General features: G+C 38.2%; 1 protein-coding gene across 7 annotated transcripts in view; it reads right to left on the reverse strand.

Annotated features, from left to right (window-relative positions):
• Window positions 1–19,593, reverse strand: part of msi2b (musashi RNA-binding protein 2b) — a 229,802-nt gene extending 210,209 nt beyond the window's left edge. For 2 of the 7 annotated variants that reach the window (XM_040150018.1, XM_040150015.1), the window contains exons 1-5: window positions 19,319–19,592; window positions 18,953–18,993; window positions 18,577–18,658; window positions 17,925–18,009; window positions 7,821–7,862 (exon numbers count right to left, since the gene is read on the reverse strand). In XM_040150018.1, the coding sequence (XP_040005952.1) occupies window positions 7,821–7,862; window positions 17,925–18,009; window positions 18,577–18,658; window positions 18,953–18,993; window positions 19,319–19,380 (312 nt within the window). In that variant the 5' untranslated portion in view covers window positions 19,381–19,592. Of the gene's footprint in view, window positions 1–7,820; window positions 7,863–17,924; window positions 18,010–18,576; window positions 18,659–18,952; window positions 18,994–19,318 lie in introns of all 7 variants that reach the window. The other 5 variants (XM_040150016.1, XM_040150019.1, XM_040150020.1 and 2 more) reach the window with 5 other exon arrangements.
• Window positions 19,594–19,892: the final 299 nt, after the last annotated feature.

Raw genomic sequence — 19,892 nt, forward strand, 5'->3', positions numbered from 1 at the left:
ATTTAACCAAATAGGCAACTGTAATTCAAATGCTCATCTGGAAAACATCACTGGCCAACATGAACTATGTATATGCTTTCAGAGTACACATACAGTGTTTTATGCATTATATTTTGTATAATTATGGTCACTTTCATGCAATATTATACTTATAGTGTACATCTTTATATGCTGCTTTAGAAGCCCCCATCTGTTTTGTAGTACATGTACTAAACATGTACTACAGCTATAACGTTGTATGTAAATTGCATGAAACTGCCAATAATCATATCAGATCAAATAAACAAACATTGTATTTTATGCACAAAAGATACACTGTATTTTTTAAACATATAGTAAATGATTCTTCTACTGTACACCTGGCCACACCTGAACCTCTCTTGCTGTGCACAGCATATCGCACTGTTTTTTGTACAACTCCCAGGCAGCATGTTTGAAAGCAGAAACACAGGGGTGAAGGTGGTGAGAAGTAATGAGAATTCAAAACTGGACAGCAAGGTGATGTGTCTGACAACACAATGGAACTCATCATCCTGATTAAGCTGGCTGTCCCTTTTTAATTATTTCCAGTATTTCATTCAAACGCAATCTCAAAAAGGTCACTGTTAAAAAAATTTGAAATGCACTCCTCATCTGCCTCTCTAGCTGCCAGAGCCACTCCCTGAAGCAATGACTTTCAGAGTTAAGTGCCTCTCCGCTTCATTCAAAATCTTAGTTTTTCCACATTGGACTTGGGATGGTTGAGAAAAAAAAAATGTGTTCATATAATGAAAAAAACCAAACAAGACTGCCTAATCCACCTGTCATATCTTCAACAGTCAGAGTAACTGTTGGTTCGGGCTGACCCAAGCCACTTAGATTGTCCGTGACATTGTTCTAATGCGAGACCTCTAGAAAACCACACATTTTGTTACTGTTACCTGCAATCAGTCTTCTTTTACCTTTCAATACCTATGGTGATGCACACAAAATATATTAAAATACTGGTTGTAATCTACTGCTTTACAGGAAGTCACAAATCTGCTGCTATAACATGCACAATTTTAAACAGTTAACAACTGATTTTATTTTTGATTCTTTCTATGAGGTTAATGAGTAAAGCCAAACAAGACTAATATAACACAGCCCAGTGAGGCATTTGCTCTGGTCTACCCAGTTCACATTAAACTTGAGTGTGCTTGTGTTGTATTCCTGTGTGTACATGCGTGTGCGTACACAGAGCGGCTTTGATAAGGGGTCTTGAAAGGTATAGTGGAGGACCATGCCCTTCTCTCCTCTGCTCTCTTCTACTCTCTATCCTGGCTAGCAGGCTGTCCTCATTACTGTCAGTCAGCATCAGGTTTAGCAGTGCCAGGCTCCTGCACAGCCCTCTGTCCTCTCTGCCCTGCCAGCACTAGCCTGCCTGACTGCTGCCATTGGTAAGCATTGTAAGAACCCCTCAATCCCCTAGAAAACCTAATTACTCTCCACCCGCAACCAAGGAGACCGGAGCACAAAAGAGGGAGGCCAGGGTAAGAAGAATCACACATATGTACACTCCATTTATAAGTGCTCTGGCAATTATACAAACAAAAGAAATGTGTGTTCGTGTTATATCTGCAGTAAAAAAAAAATAATAATTACACTAGCATCTACATTTGCACATCATTTATCTTTCCACTAAAGCATAAATATTGAAGGAAAGCATGAAAAAGGGACACCAGATACATTTAGAAAGTGTTAAACACTCACACACAAAAAAACATGCATGATTCAAACTGAGCATCGCTTTGACTACCCGTTAACTGGGTCACTCAGTTGGTGATTGTGTCTGACCACCAAACAAACAGTCATTCATATGTCTGTACTCTGGCCCCATTTTCATCTGGAGCAGTTCCACTGAGGCCACTGAAAGCAAAGGAGCTGAAGGGTCAGGGATTTAAACCCATCTCCAGCTTCAGCACAGCAGCCATTACCACAGGGGGAAAAACAACTCCTTGTGACATCCTCCATCTAAAGAAGGGTTTATGTATGTCGGCTGCACATCTGTTTTTTCAGGGGTGAGAGGAGAGTGACAGTGAAGAATTCCCATCAACTCGCTTTTCACTTTTCCATCATCTTGGTCCAAGTTTTCTTTGCTCACTATCAGACTGTCCTGGTCTCAGTGAAATGTCAGTGCATTTAGTGTCAGTTGTAAAACCCATTTCAAAACTGCAATTATTTTCAGAAATACAGAACATATCTTTTCAGTTGGACATCTTGGTCACTCACTGGAATAAGACCTGAAATGGGACATCAGGTTTGGATAATAGCTTTCACAATGTAACATTCCCTCTCTTTCCCCGCTCAGTGTGCTATCTGCACAGCGGGAATGCCTTGAAATAAGAAATATCTAATAAGAAATAATCTTCCGTCACATCATAAATACTTGGGAGGGCTCATGGTCATAAACTGTGAAACTGAAGAAACCGTATTGATATGGCATTCTGTTCTACATTAAGGACTTTTGTCCTTGAATATTCTTTCAGACTCATGCAGCTGTGCAGATCTGAGTTGGAACGGGGAAGCTGGTGCTTTAATAAATTCACAGGGACATTCAAAGGGGCTGGCAGCTACGGAGGCTTCATTTTCCCAGCAGTGAGCTGTGTCATTTAAAATAAGGATCATTTTGAGAAGGGGAATATCATAATGCTAAATCTAGATCAAATAACTGAGTAAGGTGTAAGACTGGATTTACAAGGCCTTGTAATCCTAAAAGACTGAAAAAGAAGCACAGAGAAGAGCACAGAGAGGGAAAGACAGTGACGGAGTGAAGGAGACTGAGGGAGTGAGAGAACATGTACATCTTACGTTGTTATGAATCTGTAAATAAAACTACAGACTGTGCCTCTTTAATACAGTATATGCACATGTGCCCTTGTGTGTGTGTAGGTGCATTATTATGTCACACAGTACAAAAGGCACAGGGGATTTATTATCAGACTTCATTAAAACTTAAGACTTGAAATCTCTAGAACCACAATACACCTGAGAGTCTTTTCTGCAGGTAAGAACATTAAGTACACACAGTGCCTGGGAGACGTGTGGGACGCAGGCAAGTGGAGGAGGTGAGGGGACTGGTCAAATTGCCATTCATAGAAAGTGTGCGTGAGAGAGAAAAACAAAGATGCAAAGGGAGAAAGAGAAAGCGACATGGAAAGACGAAGAGTTAGGCAAAAGGAAAGAGAGATCTCCAGCTGGCAGAGATAGAGAAACACGAACAGTAGGCCGTGAACAGGGGAGCCACACAGTCACAGCTGTCACAGGCTGGAGTAAAATTTGAGACCGCGCTTTGATGATATTTTTGACTGATAGCCCAGAATTACCTCAGCTGATGTACGAACTCAGTTAGCCTTCTTCTTCAATGACATTGATGCAAACATTTTATTACAAGAGAGAAGTTTAAGGAAGGAAAAACAATCATTACAAACAAATAGACGTGTGCAGCACACATTTATTTGTGCACAGTCTTCTTTCTACATCCTAAACACTACCAGAGTCACAGTGACAACCTGTTCAGGATGGCTTACCAGGAAAATCCCTTTATGAGGTGCAAGGAAAGGGTTACGCCCATTGCACTGTCAATGCTCCTTCCTTTCATTTCCATAACAAGCTATCAGAACTCATCTCCAGCTGAAGTGGCCACAGTCCCACTGGCAATTAAAATCATGCTGGGGCATGCCATGGTTGTGTGCGACTCCACTGTGGGAAACAAAAGCAGCAGCAGCAGCAGTAATGACGCCAACAGTTGAGTGGTAAATCTCGAGCAATGTCGGCGGAAACCAGTACTTTGATTCCTCCAGGAAACGGAGAGCAGCCTCGTTTACATCTTTCACTATGAGCCTTGCTGGAAAATATCAAACAAGGAGACGGCAAGAAACAGCCTCATCTCATCTCTGTCTTTCTATACACAGCCACGACACTAAAAAAGGCATGAGGGTTTTCGTTTTTTTTAATAGAATGATCAGTACAGCATCTCAAGAAGTTTAGATGGGAAAAAATAAAGATTTTAAAAACACATGAGAAAACAAAATCTGTCATGATTCAAAGTGAGTATTGTATTAAAATAGTCATTGAAGATATATGAACCTCTCAAATAAATGTTACGTATTACTAACCAGACTTGACCAAACATAGAAAAAATGCTCCCAAAACAACTGTCTTTTAAAAACTCTTTAGACATCAGGGTTTCCCATAGGGTTTGATTGTGGGGGCCGCGCAGCTCACCGGAAAGAGTGCCTCTGCTAACATCAAAAGAAAATATGGCATCTTTATGAAATATAATATTAGGCTTATTAAGCTTAAATGGAAATGAGCAGTAGTGATACATCACACAGCGATGTCCACATATGTAATGAGTGAGGCAATTGTTTGAACCGTCATCGAGCATCTACACTGATAATGAGATGAGAAGCGTCAGGTTCTGTCTGGTACAGCTCAAAACGTGATTGACTGATCGATCGCATCTTGTGTTGGCTTCACAGTTATCAATCTAAACAGCACGGTGCAATGTCAGGAAAAAAAAAAGTTTTGACACTTTACAGGCACAATTTCTCACAATTTCCTGAGGGAAACCCTGGGCATGTCATGTAAAGATACTATGCAAAACATAATATTAAATGGTGATAATTTGGGTAATTATATCTGTAGTCATATAAATATTTTAGAAATAAGCTCCAATAAATACATACCTATACATCTAATGCAAGCAATGACATTAAACAAAATCACTTTTGCCACTATGAGAGTGGACTGAGAATCTTTTGTTGTGAAACTAAATGTTTAGATGCTGAATCGTTTATGCAGGAATCCTGGCATTTTAAAGCTACTTTTAGCTGTCTATCTAATAAAGCCATGGCTAACCCCAGCCTGGCTGAATAGGATAGGAGCATAAATGAATGTGCATAAAGCACTTTGCATCACATCATCATTGTTTAATCCTTTCACTCTCATCTGTCAATCATCCACAGATGCAACCTAATCCCTGAATATTTGTGGCCTAGTCTACATTGATACCTTCAACATGACTTGTAAGCACAGCTTCTATTTCTAATACAAAATGGTTTTTAAGTCTTAAGATAAGCTTTAGCTGAGTGACATTACGTATTTGTAAAGGTGTGCGCAAGTTTGCATTTCTTCAGCATGTTTTCTCTGAATGACAGGACCTTACCTCCCCGTTTTGCCCTTTACCAATTTTCTGTTGCAGATGGAAACAAAAACAAAAAAAACAAACAAAAAAAAAAAAATAACTAAAATCAAATATTTACAAGAGTCTCAAATGGAGCAAAGCAGAGGCAATCAGCACCCTGTGACTGATTTGTCACAAAAGAACATATTTATGTCATATCATGATCAGTAACCTACAATCCAGGTATAATGCTGGCCTTACACAAACACAAATGTTTCTCCAGATTTGTTCATACCTATACAAATCTTCTGCGCAACTTGACTTTGTCACGCATGTCACATCAGATTTTAAGTGAGTGTTCACGAGCTATCTACTTTAGTATAGCCTAATGATTAGTTGTTGCCAAACTCTTTTCTGTCTGTCTCTGACTGCCTCTTTACAGTGGAACTGTCTGTGTTTTGGGGCAGTTTCAGTTATTGCTGCTGATACAAGTTGTTATTCCTGTGATCCTGTCATCCTGGTGCAAACACCTTCAGTTGTTTACAGTGAAATGTCCTCTGTGGTCACCTTCACTTCCTGTCTGTTTTCAGCATTACTCTACGTGCTGTACATACTGTATAGTTTTACCATACTGCAGCATTCAGCAGTAGGAGGTCATTGGCAGGGTTATTTGTGAGGTCATTGTTAGCCGTGAGAAAATTAACGCTGATTGGTCTCGTTGCGATTTGCTCACTGAAGCCCGTGCTACCGAGGCACCTGCCAAGCCGAGATTCTTTTAACAAGAACGAAGCCTATTCAACAGCTGCATAAGCAGCCAGCAGATAGACAGTGGAGGGGAAAGAGGGACAAAAGAAAGCAAATACAAAACAGAAAGGACTTTCTAAATGGGAACCTCAGAGTGGGACCTCTTTTACAGGTCTTAAATCAATTGAACATAAAGTACAAACCCATGCAATGTTAATCTATCTGGCTTAATCCCATTGCTTTAAGATCCTTTATAATCCACATTCAATACAACCATTTTTCTTCTCTAACAAGCTTGCCCTATAGCCATTTTATAAATTACTGGTACGAGGCTTTTGCAGTGCCAAAAAATTCTGTTATGGTGTCATTATTTCACTGAGGTATGAATCATGCAAGGTAGAATGACAAATACGTTTAAGGCCTATAGAACAGCTCAAAACATTGTATTTCCGTTTCTCAGTCATTGCTAAAAAAAAAAGACAAACAATAATCATGCCATGAAGAGGAGTTTCTTGTTCACTTGAAAAACTGATCTTCTGATCAAACTGAACATCATCAGACATCTGAGCTGTTATATTACAAATTTGACTCTTATGAGCAAGGGTCAGAATAGAAGATCATAAAGTGATATACTTGCCATGTAAGAAAATGTGGAGGAACACACATGGCTTCTCAACCATATGCCGATATCCTGAAGTCATGTGTTCTGGCTTTGAAAGCCTGTACTGCCAATTCCTCATTTGAAACCTGAACAACTCTCTAACAATGCCTCTCTCTGATCTGGCGGGAAGGAGAAAATCTATTATCGATTTCCACCTGCTGTAGGTGGAAAAAGCCCTGATAGCAATGCTGAATAGCGCTACACTGTACTGTGCTATAGCCTGCACATTAAATGCTAGGAGATGGTGTGAGAGGGCATGTCAACAAAGCCCTTGGCTACACCACAGCACCATCTGCACACGCTGAATATTTAATTGTCATTAGAACCGCTCAAGAACCAGTTATCAAGAAAGGAAAAGATAATGCCCATCATGAGGAGGTCATACGACAGTTCCTGTATGATTGGAGTTTGGCTTATTTTTTAAATCATCTATTGTTAAAATACTAATTGTGACAAATTCTGTGTGCATGCACCACAATTCAACATATTTCTAAATCACATGTCATTCTGTCCCATTCAACTCCAAATGCTACAGAAAACAACTCAACAGACTTATAATTCAGCCAGCAAATGTAATCCGTCACTGTCAATGAGAAGTCAGCAACCATTTCTTGCCAGTTCACTCAAGCTAATATAAGGCTATTCACATAAAAACAAAACCTTGCCATTTCACATTAAGGTTCACCTTCAAAAATGTTTCAACCACCAAAACAAGAAAGGAGCATCTTGATTCCACTAAAATTTTCAGTCACAGACCCATCAAGCTAACTGATGAGTAACCAAAGCAAGATGTTTTCACCATGACTGTAAAACATTAAAACAGAAAATAAAGCTTGATTTTATACAATGGCAGACTAAAACTGGAATCCTCTGCTGCAATGGAAATTTACTGTAATAATAAGACAGAAACCATTTCAAAGCATTTGCCATTAGAAACAACTATGATGAGGGATGAAATGCAAATAGAAGCATGTTAAAAGCACAGAAAAAATTAAGTAGATATAAAACAGTGAGGTAACGCAAAAAAAACATAACCTCAATCATGCTGAAAATTTCCTGTAAGTGTAATATGTCCAACTTTAATTGCTTTGGCAAAGCAGCATAAACAAGGTGAGAACAATGGAGCCAGACTAGGTGTTTCTCTACAATAACAAACAGACAACCACTGTCTCTTTGTATCTGCTGTGTGAGCACACAGAATTAGGTAAGGTAGTGACATGAGACATAATCATTTTCTTTGAGCAGGGTTAGTGACCAATTTATTCTTACCTTAGGCTGGGTGCGACGGGGAAAGGCAACCTTAGGATCAATCTGAGAAAGAAAGAAGAACAGCAAAATTGTTGTTAAAAGGACAAAATGTGATATTTCGAGGGAGAAAAGCAAAGAACAGGTGTTGAAAATATTTCTAAACCTCTCCCCAAAAACAGGGACCCAGAGATCATTCTCAGCTGTTTTATTGAGCTGAGCACGAGAGACCATTCACATGGTTACATTTTAGGTCCTTTGTGGTCAAGAATAAATACTAGTATTTTAATGGCAGTACATGTATGTAATTTAATGTGTTAAAATTTGATACCTTTACCTCACATTGATGATAATATATCTGAGCCATTAAGATGTACAAAAGCTGCGTAATCAGCCTTCGGCGATCCAGACAGTCTGCTTATGAATGTGCGAAGCTTTTTCAGAAATTAATGCTGCATTCAAGAGCTGTCAAAATTATTGCAATTTCATAATAAGTGCACATGAATGACCCAACAAATTGGTTATAAGAACTTAGAAAGGGGAATTTTTTTTTTTTTTTGTTACACAATGGGTCTGCAGCATCAGACCTGACTTTTGTCAAATGTGATATATTTTTTCACCCTCTGTACCACAATCTGGGTAGGGCATTTTCACTAAGGGAAGGCTGGGTCATGATTATGGGTAGCTTAATGTCCTTGTAGCCACATAGAGGTGTTGCAGCCAATGTAAACAATCCAAACTTTTAAAAAGGGCAAAAAGTACCTAAAAGTTGTAGTCTATCATTTTATGAAATATTAAGCCAATTCCTAGTTCAGTGTATATTCCCGCTGACCAGTTCATTTGTAAAATGCCACTTAATGCACTATAAAATAACGAACCTTTTTAGTCAGCGCATTAATCCCTACTCTAAAACAGCCAATCATTCATATTTACGGTTGGCCTATTATTTGTCTTCTTATTAATTATATTGGTGGAGAGATTTAGCCCAATAACTGGTTTGATTTTAAGTTAAGTGAGTCACGACTGTCAGTGGGAAGACCTTAAGAACAAAATAACATTTATTTTAAGAATTTACATCTAATGGCAGTACAAAATTTGTTATGATGAGGATTTAAGGGAAGCTGGCCAATATCACTGACCTCATTACTTACTGTGGCAGGATGGAGCTCAATGACACATTCAAGGCACAACATTCATTGTATCAGGCAATGTAAAATCACATATTAAATACTAGTAATTACTGTGTGCATCTCCAGACCAAAATATTGGTACTACCAAATTATCTGCGGGTGCTGCCAAGTGATATATATATTAAAAAAAGAACCACTACTGTTACAAAAATACTAAGTGTTGAGGCCAGCCTAACCATCGCTCCGCTGGTCATGGTCGCCGCAGAGACTCACTTTTATTTTAGGCGGGAATCCCTGATTGAATATGACAGGGAGAAAATGAGAGTCTGAGGCCGGTGACGCCTCCAGATATTGCCAAATAACCAAGAGGATGCATCTGATCTGCCTGTTTCTCCATCTTGTGCTTGTTATTTCATTAGCTTCATTTTCCTCGTTAATTTCACTTAGATGAAGGTATGAGGTGGGGTGTCTCATCAACCTTGCCCATAGAATGAATTATCTTAAATTGTCCTTGCCTGGATACCTATGAATTTGAAAAAGAGAATTTCCCAAAAAAAAAAAAAAAAAAAGATCAAATTTGCTCTTTGGCAGAATATTACTCATTTGTATTTAATAAAAGAATCCTTTTCATGTTGTTCCATATTTTGTTATTGTTATATTATGTTATATTGAAATATTTACAATTAGTGTACCAATTATATGAATTCGTTAAAGTTGCTCCTTCAGCACAGATGGATTTATTTAAGAAAAATATTTCTCATTCTGCTAAGGAAAAAAAACGAAGAAAATGAATCAAGGAACACAAGAAGAAATGACAGCATCTGCACAGATCAATTAAGCCAATGAGAATGACTACATTTTAATGTGTTTGAAGAGAAACCATGATGTGCAATACCGTTGTCATCTTTTCTGTCAGTCTCAGTTATTACTGTTATCTTTCTAAATCAGGTCAAAATGAGAAATGAATTCAATAACACCTGGGTATGGCAACCCTGCTTTTAATGAATTTCATTTAAAGATTTGTTTTAGCACTTAGCCCCAGGCATAACCAATTCAAACTCAATTATTTTGTGCACCCTATTTGAGCAAACACAACACATTATGCCTTGAATACCTAAGTCCTTTGGTAATGTATCTCTTCTTTTTAAGCCTATACAAAACATATCAAATCTCATTTCATCACACTGCATAAACTAATGGTTTTTTTCTGTCATGCTGAGAATTTCTATTCACTATGAAGATTCATGTTTGCACAAGAGTGCACTTTAACAGAGCAGCAATGGAGGTCATATCTGTCTGTGTAGTTTAAAATATTAGAATTACCACAAAGAGAGAATTAGAGCCACACAACGACATTAAAATGAGGCTGATACTGAACATTGTTTAAATCACACTCAGAGCCATGCAACCAAATTAGGCAATGAGAACTTACTAACCAATCCTTCTGAGAAATGCTGTAGCAGTACCTTTTTTAGGTCACAACTTATGATGAATGACTCCTTTGAGACATTTAATTTAGCAGGAAGGGAAATGTTGCCATTGTTTTCCTTCTCTTATACATATTCACGTGTGTGTGATTTCTATGTTGAAAATGCCTTCATAACCGTGCCACTGAACCAGAGATTATGTTGTCTCTCTTTCACCTGATACTTCCTTCCTGAAACATTTTTGTTACGTAACACATATACAGTACCATCAGGTTTGGGATCAGTCAGCCAGACCTGGGCAGTTCACTTGTTTCAGTAATTCCACATACAGTACTTGCAAATCGTATTTCACTCAAGTATATTTTCATTTTTCAATACCTTAAAAAAAGGAAGAAGTTCTCTTGTTCTTACTGTGCTATTGCTTTCACTTTAATTCTTCTTTCTTTACCTATATGACCTGAATGCAACAAGTTTAGGCGTATTCTCTGGGCTTGTTGAAATGGGTTCTGGGAACAAATCACTTGCTGTTGTAGAAGTAGAGAAGGCAATTTTAGGGACAATGTGTACCAAGAAGCATATTAAAAAACCTTAGGCACAAAATAAATCCAGTAACATATTAAGTGTCATAAACTGGAGGCACATAACTTGTAGTGTAGAACGCTAGCTGTAACTGTATCGTTATCATCTAGGAGCAGTAAAAGTACTTTATTAATCTGCCTCTAAGAAATTTTTTTCATGGAAACATTACCATCGGTGCACACAAACTAAGATATTAACTAACTAAGATACATAGATATTTAGAAAACTGACTTGGCGCTGAATGAACAATCTGCTCTGAATTTGTATGCTGCTCCACCTTTGAACATCATGTTTTATTGGTTGCCAGATTAGCTGCTCAGATGAGAGAAAACTCATTCACCTGCGCTATAAAGCAGGTGAACAGCCAGAATTTACCTTTTTTTTATTGTTTTCATACTGTGGAAGTGTGAAGGTCATTGGGTATGTAACATTCATTAAGGATTGATTTTACCGTTGTGCAACAACATAGAAAATTTACTAAGTGATGAGGCCCGTTGTTGTTTTCTTTGTTATAAGCAGGGTTTTCACACATGGCAACATAGAAGCAAATTGGACTTTCACCACCTGAATGATCCAAAGACACCTAAGACTGGAGTATATGGCCAGAATATCATATTGTGATTGACAGAATGACTGTAATTAATGGTACAATGTATAGCTGCTATGATTAGTACATTAATAAATTAGTTGATTGACAGAAAATTTATTGGCAGCTTTTTTGATTATAGATTAGTCGTTTATGTTATTTTTAAGTTAAACATTCTCTCGTTAGACTGCTCAAAATGTGAAAATTTGCTTGCCCTAACATTAGAGTAAATTGAATGATTTGGGGTACGGACGGTTGGTCAAACAAGACATTTGATTACATCACCTTGGGCTCTGGGAAATTGAGATGGCATCGTTGTTATGTTTGTTGATGTTATAAAACGAAAAACAACAAAATCATAACTTTAAACTTGTGCAAGACGCAATTCACATGTGTGAAAAATTCCATGTCATTGTATTCTTTATGAGAAAAGAAAAAAATCCTATATTCTTACAGGTTAGATTAGGGAATGATTATGACCAGCACCTGCTATCTACAACTGTCTGCAGGATGTAGGAGGTCCCATTTTCCATTGATTCAATTAATGTAGCCATCTAATGGTAGCAGTGCCTGTTATGTACATTTGTCTGGCAGCCTCTGATATGATGTCATTATCAAAGGGCTCTGCAATTACAGCGTGTGTGTCTTTTGTAATATGGCTATCTCAGGTAAATCTTAAGTATCTAACCAAGTTTACACAGTTCAGTTCATGAGGAGCAGAAGACAATTGATGGTGACATGTTAAAAATGCACTACAGATGAAGTATCTCACACAGCTGTAGACTCTGTCAAGACTTTTCTCCTCAGTCTAAAGCAAGACTGGCCTCTCCAGTGGAGCACTTTTTTATGTATTTGCTCACCTTAAAGACTCTTCACATAACCCTAACAAATTGTTTTCAAATTAATAGTTTCAATAGACTCACATATTATATGATGCAACATGATCTCACACAGAACAAAAGTGTATTTCCTCAAGACATCATACAACCTGATATGTCAATGTAATAAACGAGAACAGACCAAGAGGGTCTCCCTACAACCCCTACCCCCGATGTTTTATCTTCCACAGCCTTTTACTACAAGGTCTCAGAGGGCTCTTTCTGCATGCGACTGTGGGAGATCAGGGCAGGGAAACAGCATATATCTTAAGTTCACATCTTACAAAAAGGATTTCATATATTAATGCAGCTCCTGGGTAAACTCTCTTCCTCTCTCTTAAGACATATCTACACTGGCATAATGATGCGGTGTTTAAGCTAAAAGGAAAAACCTTATCAAAGCTTGCAGCTTCTCCTAATTTAAGTGTGTGAGCTGGTCCACAGGTGTGCGTGTGTGATACCAACGGAATAGACAAGAAATTACAACATAAATGTTTCATATCTGTGCTGTCAATCTTTACTGATTTTTGCTGTTGAATAATTCTTCAAAAAGGCAAATTTGGCTCTCTTTTTTTTCTTAAAAATATGTAACACCATTAGGAGTGTGATCCAGGTTCACTGATATTACACAAGATTTTATATTACTGCCTTGACAAACTTCTTATGTTCTATATGTACCGACAAGAGACAGATACAGCATGAACTAATAATGCCTTCAGCCATAATTAACTGCAGGAACAGAGCACCTCCTACACTTAAACAAGAGCAAGTCAGAGTTTTTTAGCTCAGTGATTTGACTTCACTTTCAAATCCTATCTGATGAACAAGCTTTAGATTTTTTCAGAACAGCTGTTCATCAAAGCCTTTCTCTGCCTTTCCTCTTGGGTTGTTTCCTGTCTCACCTACAACATCCTAACTACGAGCATAGGCTGACCTGGGGGTCATTCAATATAGGCTGGAATTATGCCAGCACCACATAGACCATGTTTATCTTACAAGAAACATAGATGTTAGTAGGTTTAACAAGCTGCAGTGAATTAAGAGTGAAACCATATTTGAGCTTTTTAAACTGGGACAAACAGTATCACACTGTCACAAAACAAATTACAAATATTTTGTATTCAAATATTATAACCTTTGGTAGGTCCACCTAGCCCACATAAATATTTCATCAAATTTTAAAATTGTATTGCCTTGAAAAGCTCTGAACTGTCACTTCTTAAATGCAAAATCATTTACTGTGATCTCCCTTTTCATAGCGGCCTGCCTTCAAACATCTTCAGGAACAGATTCCATGAGTTGCATTTTTTTAAACTGAACAAAGCGTCATGAAAAATGGTAAATATGTTCTGAATTACCAGCATGTGTGTTGTGAAGCCCCAGGCTGTTCTTTCCCATATGTCTCATTCACATTCATCCTAGTCTAAGTGTTTTCATAACCGGACCAAAAGCAGAGCACACAGTAAAAAAAAAAAAGTTATGCCAAAGTGCTGATCCATACTGAAATCCTTTGGAGGTATCAGTAAAAATAGGGAAATTCCTCTTTTGTGTTTGTGTGTAACTAATATTACTTAATAATAGTAACTATATAATATCTGTAACTGAAATGGTGTCAGAATCACAATGCCACACTGATTTAATTCACACATCCAACTATATCAGTAAAATAAAATGAGTTTCTAATAAAAAACAAGGAAAAAATGTAAATTAAGTATGATTTCCACTTCCCCTGAACTAATACTCATATTACTGTCTGAGTCAACTTGTTCACAGTCACAGCACCTACAGCCACTCATTCCGTTCAAGGTTACGAGGGACAAAAACACTAGTAAGGATTCATTCAAGCACTGCAAAAGTAGGACGCTTGTATCAAACCAACATCTGCAAGCACATCAGGAACCATCCACATTTGCTGGATCAGTTCATTGTTTTCATTATTGCTGAGCAACTTCATAAGATATATGATAGATCCCAATGCAATGCAATCTTGATAGTGTGAATGTTAAGATATACAACAGCACATCAGATAAAGCCCAGTGACTAATGGTTAGGAAGATAACACAGACAGCTGCCTTAGGTTTGTAATCTTCTATGACATGCTGACGAATAAACAACATCACATTAGCAACTAGGAAATATCAATTTCTGTATGCATTTGTGTCAACGGGATCATTGGTATGTCACTTACACTGTCAAACACTTATCCAATTACAGAAATGTCCAGAAAAAAAAAAAAAAAAAAAAAAAAACACATGGCTTCACTGTGATGTTTATTCTGCCTATTCTGCTAAATCCCTATTATTACAGTCTATCAGCATCATCAATATATTTCATGTTTAGGGGTATGGAGACGATACACATGGCAATAAAAACAAAGCAAATAAACCACACAAAAAATGTTTCATTAACATCAGACAGGAATGGAAATCTAATTTGGCTTCATATCTTTTTAAATATAAACTGTGTAAAAGTCAACATCCAAAATGATTATGTTAATGGTCATTAAAAACAATTTATTCAGGGTAGCCTGGTGGCCTAAGGGTTTATGACACTAAACATGTAATCACAACATCCCCAATCCAGTCTGGCCCAAGCCTCTCTCTCCCCTCATTTCCTGTCAGTTGTGTGGTATCTAATACAGGCAAAAAATGAAATAAAAAAAAAAAATATCCCCAAAATTTTTGAATAAAAATCCACTGCCAAAACATATTGATTTTTAGGGGGAAAGAAATACCTGAGAGAGGTAATGATAAAAATTATAAAAAAGGAAATGTTTCACAACAAGCCGTGAGCAGCCTGCCATTTAAGTTAGCACAGATGTGCAACAAGTTTAGGGAACTTAGCAATGCCTGTGCACTAAGGCCACCATTCAGAGACAATGATTATTGGATGTCAGACCTTAAAATGTCAGTGTTCAGTTGTCAGTGTCGGGTATTGTCAGATCTGAAAAATATAGCATAAGTCTTCCAAATATGACTTATAGCCTACAGTTAGTGTGATATACTGTGATATTATCGTTTATATACCTATCTGTAGCTATGCTTGTATCTTTTTATATGGACATAAAACAGAGGTGGCCTACAAACACAAAATGGTAATTTGACATTACTGATTTTACATGCCACTTAATATGCTTCAAAGAAGCAAGAAGAACTTGTTTTAATGCCAACATAATACATATGAAAATAGGCCAATAATATTCTACATTTTGATTATGACATTACATATAAGCTGCAGGCTAAAGTTGGGTAACTTTAATATAAGAAAAGGGGATCAAAGACCTTTTTCTTACTGGTGATAAAAACTATTTTGCAATCAATAAGTCAGCTGCAACACAGAAGTAGCAGTGGTTTAAGACTGTGGTATGAGCAGGAGGTCATTAAGTTAAATCCAATGAATATCTTAAAAGAATAATTAAAAATGAACGAGGAATTTAACTATTTCCTGCTGCCACTACACTTAAAAGTGCCTTCGGGCCAAGAACTGAACCAACGACTGCTACATTTATCATCAGTAAAAGACTGGGCTGTGCAGGGCAGCACCCAGGTGTAAGTGTATTTTTTATGTGCAGCCTTCTCTCATGCGTATCCCCCGACCTTTGCTGTAAATATATGCTGTCAAGCTGTCACAAAGTTGTTCATTCAAAATGGCAAGCCTGAAGTTATCAAACTGCTCTAAATTCTGCATCAAAGCATGCTGTATCGTTATCCTTTCAAGCAGCCCCTTAACCTGCTTCTACATATGCCCCTCTACAGATGTTTGCAAGGTCTGCAGTGCCATTAGTCTTACTTCTTGGTCACTCCACTGCCAAGAACCTTGTCTCCTCTCTATATTCAGTCTTTCAAAACAGAAGGACCATTGTATGTTCTTATCACCCCTTTTCCCATAACACAATAACGTAGCTGACAGAGCTTATCATAACACTTAAAATTAATGTGCATAGAGGCACTAAAGCACAAAGTTTGAATGAGACAGTTACCCAACTGGAATATAAAAAATTTAACAGAGAGGGTCTGATTAAGATTTTAAGCCCACCATCTTTTTAAAAGGCCCATAATGTGTTTTGACTTAGTGTTATCAATAATTTTGTAAAGGTATGTTTGTCTTTTTTTTTTTTTTTTTTTTTTTAATGGTAAACAAGTCATTTTTAGACCAGTTGAAATACTAAACCCATAAGCCCCTTTGGAGAAGTAAAGCCTCCATCACTGAGCTGTTCTGAAAACTGGCCAAATTCGCAGAGCTCCCTAATAAAAAAATTTTTTTTTAAATTTAAAAAAAAAAAAGGAGCAGAGACATTACTACAAACTTTGTAGTTGAAAGAACGGGAAGAAACATAAAGTAAGGTCCACTGCACAACAAACAGTGAGTTTTCTCAACTCTGTGCCAATCACACCTGAGCTCCAGAATATGAGTAAATTAACAACAAATCTTAATTTTACATTACTTGCCATACACTTTGGCAATTTCAGAGCATCCTTGTTATATAGTGCTACCTTAAGTACAATTTATTTGTATTTCAAAATCCAGAAAAAAAATTCCTCCATCTACAGTTTACTTCAGTCGTGGTAGCACACGCAGCATGTTTCCTCAACATGCACTATTTCATTTCCTAAACTATGTTGGCATATCTGGATAGTACCGCCTACTGAGTAGAAATCCCAGACAAATATAACTTTAGCTTAACCCTATCTAATCTATCACCAGACATCTCTCAAAAATGACTAGCAAGCTTAATTATTAATCATCTTCATTATTCATCCACTGAAAAATTTTAAAAGCAAGTTAAAACCAACAAGTTTTTCATGAATAAGCGTCCGGGCGTATGTGTGTGAATGAATTGCCTTTTATATGTAAGTAAATTCAGGAGAACCTTTCAAACTAAACGCGCATATACAATATGAAATGTACTCCCATGGATTGCTGTTATATTGCTACATTTATGTGGCCGAATTATTTGACATCACAGTAACCAATTAGTTAGAATAACAACTTTTTTGTTTAAAAAGGTCGATTAATTCTGCTTTCGTTTATTTTACTCACAATTAAAAGGAACTCTGTTTTTGACATCAGCGCAATGTTTTTTGGGAGGTGTTTTAAACCTAATTTTCACACTTAGAGTATCAGTGCACCAGATGTGATACAAAGTAATATCTGCTGGGTCAAACAGCAGCGAGGCAGCAATTCTGGACAGCACGCCCTTCAGTGGAACATGAGATATGTGCACACTGCACATGTGGCTGCAGCGAAGAAGGGGGCGTGTCAGCTCCATTCATCCAGAGAAGTGAAAGTGAACACATAATATTCACCCCGGAGTTGTGTTTTATTGCTAGGCTTAGTGTTGACGGGGCCATCATACATTTAGCCCTTATACATGACCTTGATCCACACAGCCTGTTAACCTAAGAGGTGTTTCCCCACAAGGCCTTAGGCAGTCACACAGTCGAGGAGTGAAGGTCTTCACTGGCAGAACAGTGCAAAGACAAAACAAGAAATAAACATTTATATAAGTGTAGATAAAATCAACTCACCGTCTTTGAGTCTAATTCATGGTGTTGTTGAGCTAAGACTTTATCTACACTGGCAGCATCTGTAAACGTGACAAACCCAAATCCTCTGCAAAACAGAAACACAAAGATGAAAACAACAACAACAACAACAACAACAACGTCAAAAAATGCATACATACAAAAACCAAACATTACAGCACATTTTGCTTCTTGCAAAAATACAAGCACTGAGTAGCATTGTGACGATAAGCTGCATAAAAATAGCCATAATATTCATATGACCTTATTATTATTAGAACATTTCTTTGTATTGTATTTATAATCCACATTATGGACGTCCTGTAGCAAATTTGAACCTGAAACCGAGGACGCCGCTGCTCGTCATTCGCTAGGTTACACTCCGAGACGGCACTACACCAACATTGTGGTGCAGTCACAAAGTCAATGTCAAATTGCATTCGGCCGCAGCTTTACAGCAGTGAGCATTTAAGCTTATCTGGCTTGCTGTGAAACCACACGCAGGCGCGCGCGCACGGGGACACACACGAACACAAGCGCGCGCGCGGGCACAGGAACACACATAGCTGCTCGCCGGATTAATACTAAACACGGACAAAGTAAGCGATACGGTTGCATGCACTGGGAAGGAAAAGTAGAAAAGCCCTGTATTTACCTTGAGCGTTTTGTCGTGGGGTCTCTCATCACCATACATTCTCTTATTTCTCCGAATTTACTAAAATAGTCTCTAAGGCTGTCTGTGAATAGAGGAAATATGTCGGGTCATTGGACAGAAACATATGGGCATGCTGTTTGTCACTGTATTTTCAAAAACACCCCGCGATGCGCATAGGGGTCGAATAGAGGACTTCAGATGGACGGAGATCAAAAATAACATCGTGCGCACACACTAGTGAGATATCCCATACAGTACACTACTGCACAGTCCACATTCGCACATACACCGCCAGCAGCCACAACGAGCACTCAGTCACAGCGACAAAAACAACAAGAAATGCTGGACACGGTGTAAAAGAGAATAACAGTCTCACCTGGTGAGGTTTGCCAGCTGAGGCCACCGATAAACATTTTACTGTAAGGGGAAAACACAACAGAAGTGAGTCCAGATGTCAGTTCGGCCATTTTGACGACTAACTACTTCTAAAAGCGACCTTAAAGGATAAAGGAAGACTATGGAAACACATTCGCGCTTAGTAATAATAGTCTGTCTACATAAAAGGGGGAGGCCACTCTTGCTACAAAGCTGAGGTCTTTAAAACTGCATCTGGAGAGAGACCCGTGCACGGTTTAAGTGCGTACCCGGGGACGAATCCAGCACGGCAGTCGAAGTCCTCTCCAAGATGTTGTAACATGAAAAAAAAATCGTACCTTAGGATTAAATTTAGAAAGATTCTTACCCCGGGTCATGTTGTGAATCATTTAAGCTTCCGGATGTGGCTTGACTCCCGTCTCCTTCCATATCTAGTCCAAACTATAGGCTGGGACTACAGTAACAGTGACAGACACACACAGATACGGCAGGAGATATGCAAAGCCCCGCTATGAGAATATTACTGAGCCGGGAATGAAAGCGTCACACGTGGGATCAGCTCAGCCCCCTGCTCCCTCCTCCCTCTCTCAGCATGCTCTACCTTGGCCCAGAGGGGGCGGGGCCTGGCTCTGTCACCTAACCAATCCAATTGACGTCAATTCAGGCAATCTGCAAACCAATCCTCCGATTTGTCATTTAATTAGGCAATAAGCCACTAGAGGTGAAAGTGGCTTATTGCTCTTCTAAATCGGTGGATACATACCGTCGTAAAAAAAAAAAAAAAAAAAAACTTTGACCAATAAATGCTATTCTTAATTAGCAATGTTTACACGTCATTATTCAAACGGAATCTTTTTAAAAGCAGCAACATTTTTTAAGGTACAGTTATGGGCTGTTCTTCCGCCATGCAATATAGTCCCTCAGAAAGCAGCGAAAAGTGG

Source organism: Xiphias gladius, chromosome 17 (assembly GCF_016859285.1).
Source record: "Xiphias gladius isolate SHS-SW01 ecotype Sanya breed wild chromosome 17, ASM1685928v1, whole genome shotgun sequence".
NCBI lineage: Eukaryota > Metazoa > Chordata > Actinopteri > Istiophoriformes > Xiphiidae > Xiphias > Xiphias gladius.